Source organism: Belonocnema kinseyi, chromosome 7, assembly GCF_010883055.1.
Source record: "Belonocnema kinseyi isolate 2016_QV_RU_SX_M_011 chromosome 7, B_treatae_v1, whole genome shotgun sequence".
Lineage (NCBI taxonomy): Eukaryota > Metazoa > Arthropoda > Insecta > Hymenoptera > Cynipidae > Belonocnema > Belonocnema kinseyi.
In genome coordinates this window covers 21,859,889-21,877,932 of record NC_046663.1, presented here as the reverse complement: position 1 = coordinate 21,877,932, position 18,044 = coordinate 21,859,889, and the positions used below count along the sequence as shown (strand labels likewise).

Genomic DNA, 18,044 nt, shown 5'->3' with positions numbered 1-18,044 from the left:
ACTTCGACTTAGTAACAATTATTAACATTGTAATAATTTTCTAGAAAATTAAAATGTTCAGCTTAAAAATTGAACTATTTGGTTAAAAGATTGACTTTATAAGTTGAAAATTGAACTATTTAGTTAAACATTGAACTCCCAATATTCACTTCGTCTTAATAACAATTATTACAATTATAACAATTTTCTAGAAAATTAAAATGTTTAGCCTAAAAATTGAATTATCTGTTCAAAAGATTGACTATATAAGTAGATAATTGAACTATTTGATTCAAAATTGAACTATTTAGTGAAAAATCGAAGTCTTTATATTCACTTCGATTTAGTAACAATCCTCAATATCCATTGGCTGCTCTGCTTCTTTCCGTTCGAAAAGAAATTCGTCACGCTCAGATCGTAATTTGCGAGTAATAAGCTGTTTAAAAAGTGAGAAAGTCTCATATTTCGGTGAAAATGGGTTGCTCTTCCTTAATTGAAAAGCTGCGGGCAACCAAAAATTATGCAAAGCATGTGTCAAATAATGGGTCATGTACTTTGTAAAGAAGATTCACCGAAATTCAACCGCAATAATCAATTTAAGGTAGATTGAAAGTAAGAAAATAAGCACTTTCATGTTGTATATCAAAACGGTAACTTTCAATAATACCTTGCAAAGTGTCGAATAACGTGCAAAGAAATTGTTCTTTTTATGACTCATAACATCATTTATTTGTTTATATTTTGTTTCTCTGAAGCCTAAATTTAAAAATCGATCATCTTGAACCATATTTCCAAAACTGTAATAATTACCTTCCTTAGGTTCGATCAAATATAAAATAAAAAAATACTTCCAGAAAAAAATTAGGGGTTTGCAAATTTATAACTCGTTATCCTTCTCTAATATAAAATTTAAACATTGTCGATAAGTTAAAGAACAATACTATATACAAAAAAAATGTAATATGATTTTCAACCAACTGGTTTAATTTTAAACCCAAAGAGTTAAATTTTTGAGAATAAGGTTCATTGTTAGTCAGGAGGAATAAAATTTTAATCCAAATAGATAAATTTTCAACCACGAAGATTAATTTTCTACTGGAAGATTATTTTTCAGAAAAAGATCAGTTTGTAAAAAATTAAGTTCCACGAAAAAGAAGAATTCATAACAAAGTAGTTTAATATTCAACCTAAATGATGAATTTTGAGGAATGAAGATGATATTCTATCCAAGTAGAGGAATTTTCAACAAAACGTTAGCAAAATTAAGACAAAAACGTGATTGTTCTATAAAATAGTTGAATTTTGAACTCGAATAGAAGAATTTTAAACAAGAAAGTTAATTTTGAATCCGGAAATAGTAATTTTTAACGAAATAGATATATCTTCAACTAACAAATAAATAAATTTTTAAGCATAAATGAAATCGGTAATTTGCAGTGTAGACAACAAATTTCCAACAGAAAACTGAAGAATTTTCAATAAAATAGTTAAACTGCCTAGAAAAAAGTTTATTTAAGACAAAATAATTAAATTTTTCACCAAAAGGTGACATTTTATTTAAATTATAAATTTTCAACCAAAGAAAAAGGATTTTCAAGAAAACGATTTAAGATTAAACCGTATAGTTAATTTTTAAAATAAGAAGATCAAATTTTCTATAAGAAATAAAGATAAATTATTAACAAAACACATTGGAACAGTTAAGTTTTTAACAACATATATAAAATTTCAAAGAGAAAAATGAATTTTTAATTTCCAATATCGATTTTTAAACAAAAATGTAATACTTAAATTTTCAGTGAATAAAATTAATTCTCAAACAAACAAAAAATCAATTTTCAGTCAAATAATTAACTTTGACCCCTAATAATAAATAAAAAATAAAGTAAATAAACCCTACAAATAAATAAAATAAAGCTAAAATGAAGAATCTTAAAAAAACAATAATGATAATAATTTTCCAACAAAGCGTTCAAAATTAAACTGAGTAATTAAATTTTCAACTAAAAAAGGTAAATTTTCAACCAAACAGTTGAGTTAATTAACAAAAGTAAATTAAATAGTTAAATTTTCATTTAAAAAATTCATTCTCAAACAAAAATGGAACGAGTTTCGAACAAATAGTAAAATTGTTTGCCAATGAAATGAATCTTTATGGAAAATATAAATTTTCATCTAAAAATGGTATATTTATATTTTCGTTGAATAAATTTTCAGCGAAGTAGTTATGTATTCAACCAACAAGATAAATCCTCATCTAAAATGATGAATCTTAAACTACAAAAAATATTAATTTTCAAGTAAGAAGTTTAAGATTTAACCAAATAGTTCAATTTTAAACCAAAAAGTTTATTTTTATGAATAGAAGAATTAACTTTCTTCCAAGAAAGACGAATTATCAACAAAGTACATAAATTTTTCAAGCATGTGTTTAAATTCTCAACTGAAAGAGATGAATTTTTAAGCAAATAGTTGAATTTTTAACAAAAAGTAGATTTCTTGGCCTAAGAGATTAATTTTCGGTCAAGGAAGGCGAATTATCAAAAAAACACATACATTTTCTAGTATTAATTTTAATTTTTAACAAAGAAGGTTCAATTTACAATCAAATATTAAAAAAAAATGATAAAAAGATAAATTTCTCTCAAAAAATGGAATAGTTACATTTTTAGTTAAAAAAAAAAGTTTCTAAACAAAAATAAAACGGGTTTTTAAGTAAATAGTTAAATTGCCAACTAATGATATTAATCTTTAACAATAAAAAAAAAGAATTTTCTACAACGCAGTTCAAACTTTGAACCTATGTTACTTGAATTTTTAACTAAAAAGGTATCTTTTTAACAAAATTTTTGAATTTTACACAAAATTATTACATTTTTATCCAAATAGTAGAAATGTAATTAAACGAGATAAATTCTAAACAATTTTTAATTTGAATATAATAGTAGACTTTTGACAAAAAAGAGTAAAAAATAAATAAAAAATAAAATAAGCAGCTCCAAAATTTTTATCGAATTTTATGGATGGATCCGAAACTGTTAACTTGATCCGCCGTTAAGTTAATATTTCAATTATATCAATAATTTCAAATGAGAAAAATGTTTAAAGTATTTAATTAGCAGTATTCTTATATTGTTATGAAATAATTTTGACTTATTGTTTGATTGACAGTTATCTAAAATTCTGTTAATATTTCGTATTTTAGATTAGGAAGGGGGAGGGGGGGGGGGAAGCTTCACTCTCCCATGAAATTTGGAAGGGGTTTTCACTGAAATATTAGAAATCGTCACAAAAAAGTCAGAAATCACTTCCTAAAAAAACTAGTGAACGTTCTATAACTAAGTGCGAGGCCTCTAATTATCTAAAGTCAATTTTTTATTCACGAAATTCGATTCACTATTTGGAAAATTCGTTAATTTTGTTGCAGTGTATTTCACAAAAGACCCCCTGGAATCGTTTGCACACAAGGTCTCGGTGGGAGAGGAAATGGAGGTGTTGGAGGAAATGGAGCCAGTTTGGGTGTGGACAGTGAATGTGGGGATGCGCTCAAGAGACGTAAAGTTCACAGGTGTGATGTCGCAGGTTGCGATAAGGTTTACACGAAAAGCTCCCATCTCAAGGCTCACAAAAGAACTCATACCGGTAAGTCCATTTTCCCTCGTTCTAATTACCATTTGAATCTCTGTACAGCCTTTTATGTAAAAATTGCAAGGACGATTCAGCAGCTCGTTAACTCTGTTCATTATTATCATTCGCTTAATTATAAATATTGACTAATAAGACTGTCTGCCGCTGAATTTATAATTATTAGGATCGTTTTATACCTTATTAATAGCTAATTAGGCTCATTTACTGCCAAGTTGATGCAGAAACGAACTGAAAAAAGTAAATGGGAAAGCAATTGGGACGGTTTGAGCTTAAAACTAATAGGTGATTACTTTATAATGTTTATACTGCCGTCTTGATGAAGAAAGTTGCTTTCATCAGTTTTCCGTAAGGTCTCTTTTTCTGCTATCCGCAATGCGAGCCTTACGGCAAAATGTATTCTTGATGGCAATCCTGGTCAATCAAATCCTTTAGGATATTCTCTTATCCTTATGGCAACCCTACAATCCTTATGACAACTCTACAATCCTTTTGGCAAAACGTATCTTTATGGCAAATTAAATTTCCAATGGCAATCCTGCAATCCTTGTAGCAACCCTGCAATCCTTATGGCAGTCCTCCAATCTTTAAGGAAATGCTACAATTCTTTGGCAAATCTATAATCCTTATGGCAAATTCTATTCGTAATGAGAATCCTGCAATCCTTGTGGGAAATCTGCAGTCCTTATTGCAGTCCTGAAAACCTAATGGCAAACCTACAACTCTTATGATAAAATGTAATCTTGCAATCTTTTTCCTTATAAGAGTCCTGAAATCCTTATGACAATCCTACAATCCTTATGGAAAAATTTAATCCCTATGGCAAATTTTAATTCTTATGGCAAAATGTTTTACTTATGTCAGAATATATTTCTCATGGCAATCCTGCAATCTTTATGGCTGAATGCATTTCTCATGGCAATCCTGCAATTCTTATGTCAGTCCTACAATTGTTATGGCAAATATAATCCTTATGGCAAAATTTATTTCTAATAGGAAAATCTATTCCTTATGGCAAAGCGTATTCCTTTTGGCGATCCGTAGTGCAATCCTCAAATTGTCATTACAGCCCTGCAATCATTTAAAAAATGTATTTATTGTGGCAGTACTGCTATCCGCATGTCAGGCGTACAATCTCTATTGTAGAATGTATTCATTATGACAAAATGTATTCCTTATGGCAATCCTGCAACCCTTATGTCAGTCCTATAATCCTTTTAGCAAAATATTATCCTTGTGGCAAATTTGGTTTCTTATGGCAATCCTACAGTCCTTATGTCAATCCTGCAATCTTTATGGCAGAATGTATTTCTCATGGCAATCATGAAATTTTATTTAAGTCCTACAATCCTAATGGCAAAATATAATCCTTATGTCAGAATATATTTCTCATGGCAATCCTGCAATCTTTATGGCTGAATGCATTTCTCATGGCAATCCTGCAATTCTTATGTTAGTCCTAGAATCGTTATGGCAAAACATAATCCTTATGGCAAAAATGATTCCTTATAGGAAGATCTATTCCTTACGGCAAAGCGTATTTCTTATGAAAATCCTGCGATCCTGCAATCTTTATGTCAGTCGTTCAATCTTTATGTCAAAACGTATTAATTATGACAGTCCTACAATCCTTATGGCAAAATGTAATTCTTACCTTAAACATTTCTTATGGCAAGATGCATTCCTTATGACAATCCTGCAAATCTGCGTGGAAAAATGTATTCCTCATGTCAATCCTGCAATTCGAATGAAAAAATGTAATCCTCATCACAAAGTGTATTCCTTATAGCAATCCTGTAATATTTCTCGTAATCCTGCAATATTTGCACCAAATGTAGTCCTTATGGTAGAAAAATTAAAACGTTAAGGGAGGATTGTATAAACAAAACTTTAATGTTACACGTTTTTATTTATAAAAAAATGAACCATCAAAATTCGCTCAAAGTCACCACTTAAGATATTATAACTCAACTTTTAAACATCTCTTATTAATTTTATAAAAGAGAACATCCTTTAAAACTATATGAAATATTTTTTAAATCATGAAAATGATTGGAAATTCGTTTGAAATATTAAAAATTGTAAAGCTCTTACAAAATTTTCTTTAATTTTTAAAAATACCATAAAATCTTTAATATCCTTGAAAATTCCTACAAATTATTAACATTTTTTGAAAATTGCTTGGAATATTTTTAAATGGCCTAAAATTGATTTGTTTTGAAATGTACTTTCTTCTTAAAAAGGTTTCGAAAATTCATTAGAGTATCAAAGATAACCCAAAATCAATAAACTCCTTTAAAATAATTTCTAATTTCTTAAAGTCCATTGAAAATTCAAGGGAGTAATTTAGAGAACCTGACAATTCTTTTACCCTTTTTAATCTTTTTAAATTCCTTTGATTTTTTAATGCTAGTTAAAATTCCCTGGAATCTTTAAAAGCACCCTCCTAATTCTAAAAATGCATTGAAATTCCTTTGAATTTACGAATATACCCTAACATACCTTCGAAATCCTTTAAAATTCCTTCAAATTATTTAAATCTATTGAAAATTCCTTAAAATCGTTTAAAATACTCTAAAATATTTTAATATCCCTTAAAGTCTTTTAAAGTTCTTAAAAATTCTGTTCAATGTTTTAATACACCATAAAATCTCTGAGGTACGTTAAGATTCCTTCAAATTTTTGAAATTTATTTTTAAAAACCTTAGAATGTTTTTAAATGTCCTAAAATATTTCAAATTTTTGGAGATTTCTTACATTCATTAAAATCTGTTGAATAATCCTTGGAATAATAAAAAATAACCTGAAATTATTAAACTCCTTTAAATTTCTTTCCAATTTCTTAAAATCTATTACAAATTTCTTGAACTCATTTGAAATACCCTAAAAAATTGCAAATCTTTTTCGATCTTTTTAAATTCCTTTGATTTTTTTAAAGCTAATAAAAATTCTCTAGAATCTTCCAAAACACCCTAAAATCTTAAAAATTAATTGAAATTCCTTAAAATTTGAAAGACAAACGTACATTCAAATTAAAAAAGTAAAAATAAGTAAACAATTAAATTAAACAGTTTAAAAAAATCATCTAAAAACTTTTATAACTCCGTGAAGTTTTTCAAAGCTCGTAAAAATTCCGAGAAATTTATGAAAGTACCCTAATATTTTTTCAATCCTTTAAAATTCCTTAGAATTATTAAAATCTGTTAAAAATTCCTTGAAGTCTTTTAAAATATGTTAAAACTCTATACGTGCTATAATCTCGCTCCATGCCTTACTTAATTCTGTCAAATTCTTCAAAACCGCATAAAACTTTTTTGAAAATCCCTTGAAATCATTGAAGTCCAGGTTATTTTTTTTTAATGTCTTGAAAATTACTTGTAATCGGATAAAACACTTTGAAATATTTGTAACATTCTGAAAACTTTAAAAATACTTTGCTATTTAAAAGCTGTTACAATTTTCTTGGAAACTCTAAAATGAACAATTTAAGAAATTTAAATTAGATTAAAATAAAATTTAAAATCCTTTTTAACGTTCAATAATTAAGTTAATGTAAAGAATTCCTAAAAATAAAACTAAGAATCTAACGAGCAAACTTGAACAATAACCAACCAATAATTTTGAAGAGAATTTCAAAAGAGTTTGAAGGTTTTAGTGCATTTTTAAATACCACAAGGAATTTGTAAGAGTTTTAAAAGATGTAAGAGATTTTTAAAAATTCCAGAGAATTTGCAATATTTTAGTGTATTTAAAAGTATTCCCAGAAACTTTTATTTGATTTCAAGAGCTTTAAAATAATGTTAAGAAATTTCAAAATATTTTAGGACATTTCAAAATAAAGAATTCCTGAAAATAAAACTAAGAATCTGACGAAAAAATTTGAACCACCACCATAAAATGTTCTCATTGAAATCTAAAAAAAAATGTTCCTTTTCCCTAAAAAAGGAAGAAAAAAATTCGTTTTCCCTTTAGAGAAAGATAAAAATAAATTATTATTATCAAATCAGAATAAAAAACATTCGTAAAAAATATTCAGCAACGTTTCGGCACACCTTATCAAACCTTATCAAGGCAAAAAAATAAAAAAAATTTTTAGCTGGCAGAAACAGCAACGCAACAACAAAGAATTAAGGGTTTGATTCTTAGATGTCAGGGAGAGAGCATCGTGGTTGAGTTCTGTTCCTGCCAGCCAAAAATTTTATTCTTATTTTTTTTTTGCCCTGAATAGGGTGCTGTGTGAGTTCCGAAACATTGGTGAATATTTTTTTAAATTCTTTTTATTGTGATGTGATAATAATGAAAATAAAAAAGACGAAAAAAAGGGAAAGAAAGGGATGTGGTTGGTTGCCTTCTCATTTTTCTTTTTCTTTTTTATTTTTGTCCGAAGAAAAAAATAATTTTTTTCTTTCCTTTTGTAGGGAAAGAGAAAGGGAAAATTTTTTTTCAGAATGTAATGGAAACATTTTATGGTGGTTGTCCAAATTTGGACGTTAAATTCTTGGTTTCATTTTTAATAAATTCTTCACTCTAAAATGCCCTAAAATATTTGTCAATCTCCTAAAATACTTTTAAAGCTACTGAAAATTTCTTGGCATTTTTTAAAATACAGTAAAAATCTTTAAAATCTTGAAATTCTTCAAACTATTGAAATCAATTGAGAATTCCTTGGAATATTTTTAAGTACCCTAAAATATTTCAAATTCTCAGGAATTTCCGAAAATCTCTTACATTTTTTAAAACTCCTGAAAATTTCTTGGTGTATTTAAAAATGCCCTAAAATTATTGATATTCTTTGAAATTTTGTTAAAATTCTTGAAATCTATTCAAAATTTTTTGAAGCCTTTGATAAACCGGACGAACTTTTGATTTTGTTTTCCTATTTAGGATCTGGATATCAGGGAATGTCTTGGTTAAAGCGATCATCATAAATGGCAAAAAGAAATCACTTTTTTATCCGAGTTTACCAAGCCTTTCACAGGTTTCAGTAATTGACTAATTATTGAGACTTTCCCACGTTGAGTCATCGATACGTGATTGCCTTCTAACGCCTAGTCGATTAGTCTAAAATAATTAAACCAACTTTTCTTACATACGTTCTACCATCTTGCGTTAAGAACTTTCAACCATTTCCAATTAATTAGATCAACTATTCGAAAAGCGCACAAAATGGCAATTAACATTTTTCTACCAGTGACGTAAAAACAAAACTGCCTCTATAGGCAAGTTGTTTGCATCATGAAGAAATTACTTTATACCTTAGATTGAAAAATCTCTTATGATTTATCTTTACGTACTTACAAATGTGATATCTAATAAAATGAGAAATTTGTGTATCAGGGAATGTACGTAATTTAGTGATCGCTGATCAGTTATTGGCCTAATTAATAAATTAAAGCTAAATTGAGATGAATGTAGCAATCACTTTCTTTCTGCAACAGATAATGTGTCATTTCAATTGATAAATTTATCGTATTTCTGCGCTGATTACATCGCTTGAAATTTATATGATTTATGATTCAAGTTTTATTGTTTATGAGAAGATAAAACTTATCCTCCGACACGTACGGTTAATCTTACGTTATATCGTTCGACTTCGAGTTTGAGTTTCCGGTAGATGAGTGCCTTCGTGCTCCGCCTGTACCGTCATCCAGAAGGCGTGGTCGTGAGAACCAGGATCTTTTGTCTGGTCCAGGGTGAGCCGAGATGTCAAGGTGCTCAGTTCAGTCCAATACTCTTTTAACGGATTTCCTTTTAATTACTATCTTCTCGGATTAAATCTCATTCAAATTCCAAATTTTTGATCAGATTCCTAAATAAGATTTGTGACTTTGAACTAGAAACTGTATCAATCTGTGATTATACACTGAAACAAAATTTGCATTGAATCAAGTATGCTAATTTACTTGGCTGATTTTACTTAAAAGAAGCAAGTAATTTCTTTTTACAAGGAACCGATTTTCTTGAATCAAGAAAATAATAGAATCAGGACAACTAGTTGAATCTGACTAGCCCCCGACCAGTAGCGTCACGGTGGATTAGTCGGGGGCTAGTCAGGTTACCCGACTTATTCTAGTCGGGCCTGATCGGGTACTAGTAGGGGTCATATGATAATACATTTTCTTGAGAAGAGAAAATGAATGTATTCAGCGAAGAAATAATTTCTGTTAAAATCATGCTTGAATATTTTCCTTCAAATAATTATTTATTTGAAACGAATGTCAGATTTACTTTGAAGTCTAAATTGGTCTACATTAATTTATTCTTACTGCAAAAGTATCTTATTAAGTTGACATGATATGAAGTTGGTTCTCTTCGCCGCTAACAATTATTTTGAAATTCAATAATATTTATAAAATTTAAAACATTGGTGCACACAATCAATTTTATTTGTGCAAATGTAGATAGGAATTTGCAACTTTGATAAACTACAAACTTTACGCTGACACACAAATCAAGTCACTCATAAAACTATTTTAAAAATTATAAGTTTATTGCGTCGGTAAGTTTTTGTGGGTAAGAATTAAAAAATTTCAAATAGATTTAAAAAAAGTGTTATTAATTTTGAAATAATTGTGCAAGACTCAAAAGTAATTTCATTTCTAAAATTATTAAAAGGTTATAAATATACTGCGTCTATAATTCTTTTCGCTGATTATTTGTATGTATTAATCTACTTAAAATTAAATCATTTCGATTTTTTTTAACCGTGAAACATTTTTGTAAATAATAAAAAATAAATATATGACAGCATAAAACAAAGTTATAAGCTTTGAAAAATGCTTAAAAATACAATTATTACATTTTCTTGATAATTAAAAAAAATGTTATGCGTTTATAAAGCAAAATATTTAAGGAAAAAGAACTCAATAACATTTTTAAAAAGTTGATTAAGAATGCATTTCATTTTATGAAAGAATAATTAAAAAATTGACAATTAGAATTTTTGCAAATAAAAGAATTGACCAAACGTTTCTTTACAGAATTCTTTTTTCTTCTGATTTCAAAGTATTTTATACTTGAAATAAAAAAAATATATCGAGCACTTTTTTGAATGAGTAATATTTAAACTAGCAATCAATTCCTTTTTACATATTTTAAATTATTTTTGTTTATAATTGTTATTTTAAAATAAAATCTAAATTAAAAAGTACTATAAAAGAATTAAATAAATCGAAAACTGTGCGTTTTACAGAGGTTTTTAAAAATCAGTAAACATTTATTTGTCACTGAGATTATTAAAGCGGTTTCCAACTCAAAAGTTATTAATTTTTTATAAGCTTTAGATCGTTTTTAAGCGGATTACATTTTGAAAGAAAAAAGTATTGAGCCCTTTGTAAAATAAGTGAAGTTCAATTATTTTTTGCATATTTTAAATCGTTGTTTTAGGAAAGCAATTCCATATTCAAATCTTAGTATACAATGTATGATGAAAGCATTCGATAAATTAAAAACTTTGTGGTTTATGTAAATTTTCGTATAGCAGAACATTATTTTTTGTCATTCATGTTATTAAAGAATTTTTGTACATGCAACTTTTCTTTATTATTCATTACCTTTGGGTCGTTTTAAGCGTTTTAAGTATTTAGAAACAACAAGTGTTAAGTTCCTTGTTAAATAAGTGAAACTTACTTCGCTTTTTCACATATTTTATATTATTGTTTAAGAAATTTTATTTTTCATTAAAAATTGAATAAGAGAATATTATATACAATAAAAGAGTTATATAAATTGAAATCTGCGCATTTTATAGAGAATTTTTGTTTATTGTTTATTACTTTTAGATATTTTATAACATTTTCAAATATATAAAGAAAAAAAAAGTATAGAGCCTTTTTTGAAATAAGTAAAACTCAATTCTAAAATTTTTATAAATAAAAAATGGTATATTAAAGTCTCTCGAAAATGTTCAAGTATCATCAGACAGATGTTTTCTTAAAAGAAACATTGAGTTCCACAACGTTCAGTTTGAAGATGGTAAGGCTCACCATACGACTTCGTAAGACACTGCTTTGAAATTCTTACTCGAGATTTTGTCACCGAGATCCAAGTGCTTCGATAGCGAAGTCGGTAGAGTGCGCGGTTAGGACACTAGTGTTTAGGTAGTTTAGGTAGGGTTCGAATCCTCGTGCAATGCGATTTTTCAGAGATTAGGCGTGCGATTTTTCTTATAAGTAACAGTGTGCGTGAATTACGTGTTTTAATAATTTAAAAAATGAAGATTATATAACAATAATTTTGAAAATAATTTTTTTTTCGTTGAGAAATAGTTACGACTCCTAAAAGTGCCTTATCTGAAGAATTTTTCCGAAATTTAATCTAATATATATATATATAGAAAATTAATTTGCATCATTCCTGAAAATAAAACCAAGAATCCAATTACCAGATTTTTTCAATCACCATAAAATGTTCCTGTTGAAATTTGAAAAAAAATAAATAAATACAGAAAAACACTTTTTTCTCCAAGGAGGAAATTTCTTTCTTTCTTTTCTTTTTTCAGGAGAAAAAAGTGTTTTCCTTTTTCTTTCAAATTTCAATTGGAACATTTTATGGTGGTTGTTCAAATTTGTTCGTTGGATTCTTGCTTTCATTTTCAGGAATTCTGGACATTAATTTGATTGTTGGACGTTCAACAGGATTTCAAATTGTACTTTCACAGAAAAAAACAGAAAATAAACTTTACATCGATTTCCGATGATAGATTCGCTGCAACAAAAATTAACTTTACAGAATAAACTGTAACCAAATATCGGTTAAACTATGAAAAATATAGAAAGTTCGCCTAAAGGTTCTTTATTTACAGAAAATTTAAAAAATGTCTCGATGGGTTGATCACTAGGGTGGCTCAAAAACACTTTTTATTCCAAATCCGAAAAAAGAAATTCCCTAATTTTTTTATTGTAACAAGTACCGGTTTTGACTTGAAGTTTCCCAGTCAAAATGAATGGGGAAAAATCACTTTTTTGAGATTTTGGAATAATTTTGTAGGGTTTGAAAAAATGTGACAGGAAAGTATGAGAGCCTGTTAAAATTATCCAACGAACAATTTCATTTATCAGATATATGGATTTGACACCTCTAACATACCCCCACGAGTACCTCAAAACTACCCGTAAAACAAAAAATGTCAATTGTTCATGAAATCGATCTTTTGAGCACTGCATTCTGGTCCTTTTTTGCTTAAAATTATTATTACTATTGGTCTATTGGAATATTTATTATAATTGGATAATTAATTTTTAATTGTTGAAACAAATGGAAATTGTTTATATCATTTTTTACTTTCGCTTTTTCCCTAAAAGTTATTACTATTGGTCAAGTCAAATATTTATTAACATTATTTTATTCATTTTGAATTATTTAAACAAATGGAATTGGTTTGAATAATTTCGTTTCGATTTTTTAAAATAAAAATTATTACTGTGGGCTTAGTGGAATATTTATCAGTAATAATTGATTACTGATTAATAATTAATTTAATAATAATTAATTCATCAGTAATTCTTAAGTAATAATTTTTGTTAAAAAAACTTGTTTTTAATAAAATTAATCAAACAATGTTGTTCAATATCCCACTAAAGAAATATTAATGATTTTTAAAGCAAAATATTATTGAAACGAATTTTATTTGTTTAAACAATTTAAAATTAATGAATTAATGTTAATCAATATTCCACTAGCCCAATAGTAATAATTTTTGAGAAAAAAAACAAATTTTCGAAAAAAAATTGTTTAAACCAATTCCATTTGCTTACATAATAAAAAATGAACGAACCAATGTTATTAAATATTCCTCTAGACTAATACTAATAATTTTTAGGAGGGAAACGAATCTTCGAGAAAAAAAATTATTTAAACAAATGTTATTGGCTTAAATAATTAAAACTTAAAACTTAAAACTGTACTCTACCATGCCAACCCTATTTCATTTTTTTATTTTTGATCCCTAAAAGTCCCCTGTTTGGAGAATTGTGCCGAAATTCACTTTAATATACTGACAAAATTCCCTTAAAAGTTCTATATTTTAAATTGCAATTATAACAAAAGTCTCGGTAGGTTGATCGATTTTGAAATATAGTGTACTTTCCTTTTTAAAATCTTTGGTATCTTCAATAAATCCCAAAAGAAAACTACTCAGGTGTTTCAAAATCTCTACCCTATTTCAGTTTTTTATTTTTGACCCCTGAAGGTCTCATATTTGGAGAATTTATCCTAATATAGATAGAAAAATTCTCTAAAATTTCTATATAAAAAAAATATTATAATACAGTCTCGATGGGTTGATCACTTTTGAAACACAATTTACATTTCTTCCTAAAATTATTGGAATCTTTAATAAATCCGAGTGTAAAACTGCTTCGGTAGACCACAGCATATACCCTAATTCAGTTTTTCCCAAAATTTGACCCCTAAATGTCCCTTTTTTGGAGAATTTTCCCAAAATTTGCTCTAATATACGTGAGAAATTCCCCTAAATTTCTAATAAAAAAAAATTATAAAAAGCTCAATGGCTTTATTTCTCTTGAAATATGTTGTACATTTCTTCCCACAATTATTATAATTTTCAAACTTACAAGGAGGAAAAAACTCCAGTAATCCACAATCTGTACCCTAATTCAGTTTTTTATTTTTGACCCTTAAAAGTCCTGTATTTAGATAATATCCCCGAAAATTAATCTGCTGAAGATACAAAATTCTCCTAAAAGTTCTATTTGAAGAAGATAATGTTTTTTAGTCACAAATGTTACAAAAACAAGTATTTTTCACACATTAAACTTCTTCAATCATAATCAGTACAAAATAACGAATGAGATCAAGACTGCGCGGAGACGTTATATCATTCATTTTATAACTGAAATTTGTATAGTACACGTACCTATTTTTTAAAAGAAAAAAAAATTAGGTCGTGCTTTTTAGAAAATCTAATTTGCAAGAATTTTAGAACTCACGCTGTTTCATCATTTTGATTGGATCAATTGAGACAGGAGATCCCACGTCGAATACAAAATTAATCAAATTTTTATAAATACCTGTACTCGTTTGGAAAATACTGCATTTTGCATAAAAATGCCATATTTTTCTAATTCTCAGGTTATCTTCGAATTTTTATGAAAAATCAAAAAGAAAATTGTTTGTCGCCGGAGAAATCTTTATTTGCATCAATCTGTTTTTTTGTATTCTAAATTGTTATTTATTTATCTTTCAGAATTCCCTAAAGGTCCCCTTTTTCCCTTAAAATATTCTTTAAGATCCCTGTGAAGTCTGAAAACAGTTAGGTTTGAATAATTTATTTACAATTAGAGAGAAGATTCACTAGAAATTAGAAGAAATTTGTCTTTTATTTAAATTATTATTAATATTTACAGTTACAAAACCGACAATCTAGCATGCGTAAAAGCCTCCTATCCATCAGTTTAACTCGGATCATTATAAGAGCTATAGGGATAGTGTAGGAAATGCCAATTCATTGATTACCGTAATTTCTTCTCTTCCACTCATGTCCATAAATCATTTCGTTTGGGTGTCGCCTGACGCGATTAGCGGTGCAAATCCTTTCTTGCAGCTTGCGTGAAAGATTGATGTAGCCTACAATCAAAAAAAGTTTCTTGAGCCAAGAAAAAAACTCTTCTTGAACAAACCAAATCAGCCAAATCTTTTTTTGTCCATATAATAACCATATTCTATGTTAGAACAAACTAACATTTCGTTGCTACATCTGAATCGTTTTCTCTTCTTGAGCCACGGATTTGCGAGTGAGTTTCACTTACCAGGCGGATGATCGATAAGGACTAATCAATTTGATTTAGTCGATGGAAACTTTGATGTCTTTTAATGGTAATACGTGATGATTATGATATTCAATTACTTGCAAAATTGATTTGAAAAATATGGCCATCGATTTATTACCAACTTATCTTCAGTCGAGATTGGCAGAAGAAGGATGATATACCTACTGATCATTGTATCAAATAAGAAGTTCTGTTGATCCTTTATAGCAAGGGATCAAATATCATTCTTAGATTGATTTGTGAATTATGTTGCTTAGTAATTTAGATAACTAAATGTTAAGTTATCGTTGCAGTTCTTGAACATAATGATCAAAACGGATTATTACCAGTACGTTAGTCTTTCGATTATGAAACCCCAAATCAGTTATCTGTAAAATTATAATCGCTTAGTCCTAGCACACAAATAATAAAACTTTATTTATAATATTTCTTTACTTCTTGAATTTCCTCTGTTTTAATATGTTTCAAACTATTTACACTTTCACCGGTCTCACCGTGACTGAATTTTCCTTTCGTGCACATAATCCGCAAAGCCGATCCTCATAACATCGCGTCTAGAACTTGCATCTGATTAGCATATAATCTGTTACGGGAATTATAATATCCACGGGATACCTATCCATATAATATAATATAATATAATAGCAACAATAGAAGGTGTTGCACTTCGAATATTTATAGTTTATAAAAATAAATTGCTCAAAATCTAGAAGAAGATAACATTAATAACAAAGACAGAAGAATTGGATATTGTGTTTAAATTTAGAAACACTGTTGTTCTGGAAACCAGATTGCAGGCTTAACTTGAAGATCAGCTAGCGTGATTCTTGATCGACAGGAGGCGGTTTGACGAGATCTTGTGTATTAATTAAGGCGAATTAACCTTGGCATAAACTAGATGATTGTACAGGAATTCCGCGTATCAGAGTATATCAGTAATCATAGTGGTGGTGCATCAATCCTTCCTTTTACACAATATTAACATATTTAAGATAGCGCCATAGGCAAAAAGTGCATTCCGTGCAAACTTCTTCCAGAGAATGTTCAAGATACATAAATTAGTATTATTAATTTTTTCAATCAATGTTAGTAACATACTAACTCACAAGTTAGAACATCAACAATAATGTAATCAGAATGGGTAGTAAAGGTGTAGACTCTAGAAGATATGATATCTAAGCTGTTTAGATTTAGGGAAGCATTATTTCTTGTTAGATTAATTTTCTTTCAGGAGTTTGTACTCAAACCCTTAATTTTTTAATTTCTCCATTTTTTACGATTCAATCTTGAAGGTAAACATGCTCCGAGACTTGAACACGAACATGACGAATCCTGGGCGTGTTCCAGCATCAGAGTTAACGTAGCATTTTCTGAACCTCTAATCAACTTCTACTTAAGACGTTAATTCGACTGATTATACGAACGAAGTACTCAAGAAAAGATCGCAAAAACTCGAATGGATTTCAGTATGTTGAAATTCCCGTTCAAGATGAATATGCATAAAAGCATCGAAATTATAAAGTTCTCGTTACTCGCAGTTCTTTATGAAGGATAGTAGCATAATAAGAAGCTTGTAGACATGGTGAACTGTACCAGGTAGGACACATAGGGATACTTTGTCAGGTAACTAGCAAAGGGGGAGGGTCGGTAAGGCCGGTTTTTGGCCTAATTTATTTTTGTACCAAAAAATCTGAAAAAATCATGGTAGTATCTTATAAGTATCCCGAGTCTATTGCACGCTAAACGGACTACACTCCAACCCCCAGCCACCCCCCCCCCCTACAAATATAGGAAACACCACTACCCACCAACTGTATTTTCGAGAGATTTGACACTCTTAAACATGTATTATGAGGTTAGCTCGGGTTTACTATGGTTTTCGGGGTCGCCGAATACAAATCTCGTGTCCTTTGACTTTTAGCGCGTCGGGTTCAAGGTCATTGGAAGGTCAAATCAAGAGAAAACGGTAAAAAAATATAAAAAAATACGTTATAGGTTTTTGGAGTCGCTAATTACGAATCTGGCATCCGTTGAACTCTATCGCTTCAGGTTCAAGGTCATTTGAAGGTCATTTGAAGGTCAAATCGAGAAAACCCCGAAAACCTATAACATATTTTTTTTCAGCGTTTTCTCTCGATTTGACCTTCCCATGACCTTAAACCTGACGCGATAACGGTTAGCGGACACCAGGTTCGTAATCAGCGACCCCAAAAACATATAACATATTTTTTTTTGACCGTTTCGAATTGTTTAAAACAAGAAAACCTGTTTTAAAATCTAAGGGAAAACATTTTTATATAACAAAATTATAAAGGAATTTAACTTCATCTGCAAAGAAAAGATTCTTTTCTCTTCGCTCCGCTGGGAATCGAACCCAGGTCTTCTGATTTCTGATTAGTTGCTCTATCCACTAAGCTACTGTAGAAATCGAAAAAAAAATCTTCCTTCACAGACATTCCATATGGCAATGTTTTCCCTAAAGAGCCATAGGTATAAGATATAGGAAATCTGTACTATCATCGGGATGGTAAATTACACAGGCCGACAAAATTTGACAAAGGTCCGGAACCAGAGACCAGACCTAGTATACCCGAAGGTTTTTGCTGCACTGAATCCGAATCCGACCTCAGA

General features: G+C 28.9%; 1 protein-coding gene across 2 annotated transcripts in view; it reads left to right on the top strand.

The window, feature by feature from the left end:
- Positions 1-18,044, top strand: part of LOC117176937 (Krueppel-like factor 3) — a 766,707-nt gene that overhangs the window by 731,326 nt on the left and 17,337 nt on the right. For both annotated transcript variants that reach the window (XM_033367339.1, XM_033367338.1), the window contains one exon: positions 3,407-3,621. In XM_033367339.1, coding sequence (XP_033223230.1) covers positions 3,407-3,621 — 215 coding nt within the window. The remainder of the gene's footprint in view (positions 1-3,406; positions 3,622-18,044) is intronic.